This window comes from Pteropus alecto, unplaced genomic scaffold (assembly GCF_000325575.1).
Source record: "Pteropus alecto unplaced genomic scaffold, ASM32557v1 scaffold49, whole genome shotgun sequence".
NCBI classification, from domain to species: Eukaryota; Metazoa; Chordata; class Mammalia; order Chiroptera; family Pteropodidae; genus Pteropus; species Pteropus alecto.
In genome coordinates this window covers 1,498,560-1,501,007 of record NW_006443131.1, presented here as the reverse complement: position 1 = coordinate 1,501,007, position 2,448 = coordinate 1,498,560, and the positions used below count along the sequence as shown (strand labels likewise).

General features: G+C 56.6%; 1 protein-coding gene across 1 annotated transcript in view; it reads right to left on the bottom strand.

Annotated features, from left to right (window-relative positions):
* Window positions 1-443: 443 nt before the first annotated feature.
* Window positions 444-2,448, bottom strand: part of ARHGEF2 (Rho/Rac guanine nucleotide exchange factor 2) — a 15,110-nt gene continuing 13,105 nt past the window's right edge. The window contains 2 exon segments of the mRNA XM_025040846.1: window positions 444-1,547; window positions 2,112-2,442. Of these exon segments, the coding sequence (XP_024896614.1) occupies window positions 1,474-1,547; window positions 2,112-2,442 (405 nt within the window). The 3' untranslated portion in view covers window positions 444-1,473.

The following is a 2,448-nucleotide window of genomic DNA, read 5'->3' as shown; positions in this document are numbered from 1 at the left end:
GGCGGTTTTCGCCAGAAACAGGAAGTAAAAACTGAAACGAGAACTGGAATCAACCCAGTCGCCCGCTGCCGGTCAGCGGGCGAGGAGCCCACGAGCAGCTCCTGGGACGGGAAGCGTCCTGAAGAGGCCACCCCCGGCTCCGCCACCGCCACCGACCTCGGGACACTGGGGAGACGCTCTGAGAAGTGTGCCGAGACGGGGCCAGGACGCTGAGCACGGCAAACAAATGAGATGAAAACAGGCTTTCTGATATTGGAGTCCCCAAGGGCCACCAGAACCTGACCAGGCGGCCGTCATTTCCATCTCGTGTCTGAGAATGACAGAAAGGCCTGTCTCCAGAGGCCACCTGCCCTTCTGAGGGAAAGGCCCTTGGCGGAAGGACACAGGTCACACAGGTCACTGCCTGGCTTTTCCCCCAACACTGCAGACACCCAGAGACAGCATTTTGTGGGGTTCCAGGTTTTTAATTTTCCCTGTTATTTTTTTTTTTAAACAATCAAATTGGCAGAAAAATGTCTGGGGCTGGTGGGCACTGGGGGGGTCCATTGAAAACCCCCAAATTCAGGCTGAGGTTTTAGGTCACGGTCGCCGAGGTGAGGTCAGGCCTCGTAGAGACCTCCCAATGCACCGGAGAACTTGGTCTCCAAATGGCTGGGGCGGGGAGTCCGACGAGGTCCCCGATTCCTACAGATGAGGAGACGTCCTCGCCACCCCCCCAAGTTCTTCAGGATGTGGAGGCAGAAGGCTGCAATTTCTAATTGCCTACAATCTTCTCTTAAAAATATAAAACACGTGCAGTTGGCTTTGGTACAAAAAAGAAAAAAAAAAAAAACAAAAGACATTCTGGTCCCTGCGGCCACCCCCCAACCCCGGCCTCTTGGGCCGCCTCAGCCTCTGCCCCCACGACTCCAGGGAGCCAGATCATCCCTCTCGGATTCCACGGAGGATGGAGTAGGCAGAGCAGCAATCAGAGGCTGACGGGAGAGGGAGGGGGACGTGGCCCTTTCAGGAGGAAGAGTCAAGTCCCACAGCTGCGGCCTCTCCTCAGAGTCGGCGTTGCAGGCGGTGGCATCAGGGCCGGAACCCAGCAGCGGCATGGTGAAGCCTGAACGAACCCCAGTAGTGTGAAAGGACAAGGCCCCCTGATCCCTATGGCTTGGTTCCCATGTCCCTGGTCCTCTAAACCTCCCCGCTCCCTCCATAACTAATAAACAATAAATAAATAAATTTTCCTAAAGTCAAGGGGAGAAGGCATGAAAAATTGGCATCTGTGGTATAGCATCCGGATGCCACCAGGGGGCACTGTGGCCCAGTCCCCCGGCTTCCTAAATGGCCCCAGGTATCCAAGGATCCCAAGAGCTGGCAAGGACAATCAGCAGTTCTTTCCGAAGCTCCCTGGTCATTGGCAGGTCGGAGTCCCCAAGGTTTGCCTCCCTCAGTTTTTCAAGGGGGACAGGAAGGGGTGGGGTCCCCTTAGCTCTCTGGAGCTACAGGCTCCCCATCGCGGCTCTCGGTCTCCTCTGGGATGTCCTGCATCCTGGTGAAATCTGGGGGGACAGGGCAAAGTTAGTGAGCCACTGCACCCCAGACCGATGCCTCCTCACTTGCAGGCCGTGAGGGACGGGGGTTTGAGTACCTGCCACTCTCAAGAAAAACCTCCCAGAGTAAGTAACGTGCCCATACCCAGAACTGTACACACTCTCCAAGTACACGAAGTTGATTAATGAGGTATAAAGTATCTCAAGACTACGATATGAAGTCACAGCTACTTTTGGTTATTCTGTATTTCCTGAACCAACTGAAAGACCTGGAATGTCTTTGACCTATTTTAACTTTAAACAGAATCTGTTTCTACTTGAAAAGGTTGGGAATCACCCAGCAGGTGTGTCCCCTGCTTTTTAGAGTGTCACCAACAGACGAAACAGGAAGTCCTTTGTGTCCCTCCCAAGAGTTACCGTAGACCTCAGTGGTCAGTTAGGGACCGTTACCGTGGACCTCAGTGGTCAGTTAGGGACCTTTCTATGTGGTCCTGTGCTCACGCGGAAACCACAGCCTGGGATTCTGAACCCAGGCGGCAACCCTCAGCCACCCACGTCTCTCCCAGGTCTCACCTCGTGGACTGTGGGGTGGAGACAGACGGCTGCTGACGTCCTCTTCGCTGCCGGTGTCGGGGTCACTGCTGTCCTGCAGCCGCTCCTCAGGGCTGCCCAGCTCCTGCCTCTCTCGGTCCTCGAAGGGCCGATGGATGGAGCGAAGGGTCACGGGCAAATCCAGGCGGTCATGGCCTCGGCTGGGCTGTGGATGGCGGCAGGAAGAGCCGCGGGCCAGGGAATGAGCAGTGTCCGGAGGGCAAGCCCTGCCTAGCGGGGGCGGGGGGCCCGCTGGGCCCCAGGACCGACTCTGCAGACGCCCACAGACCTCTCCCTGCGCCCACTGAGCTCTGCCGTT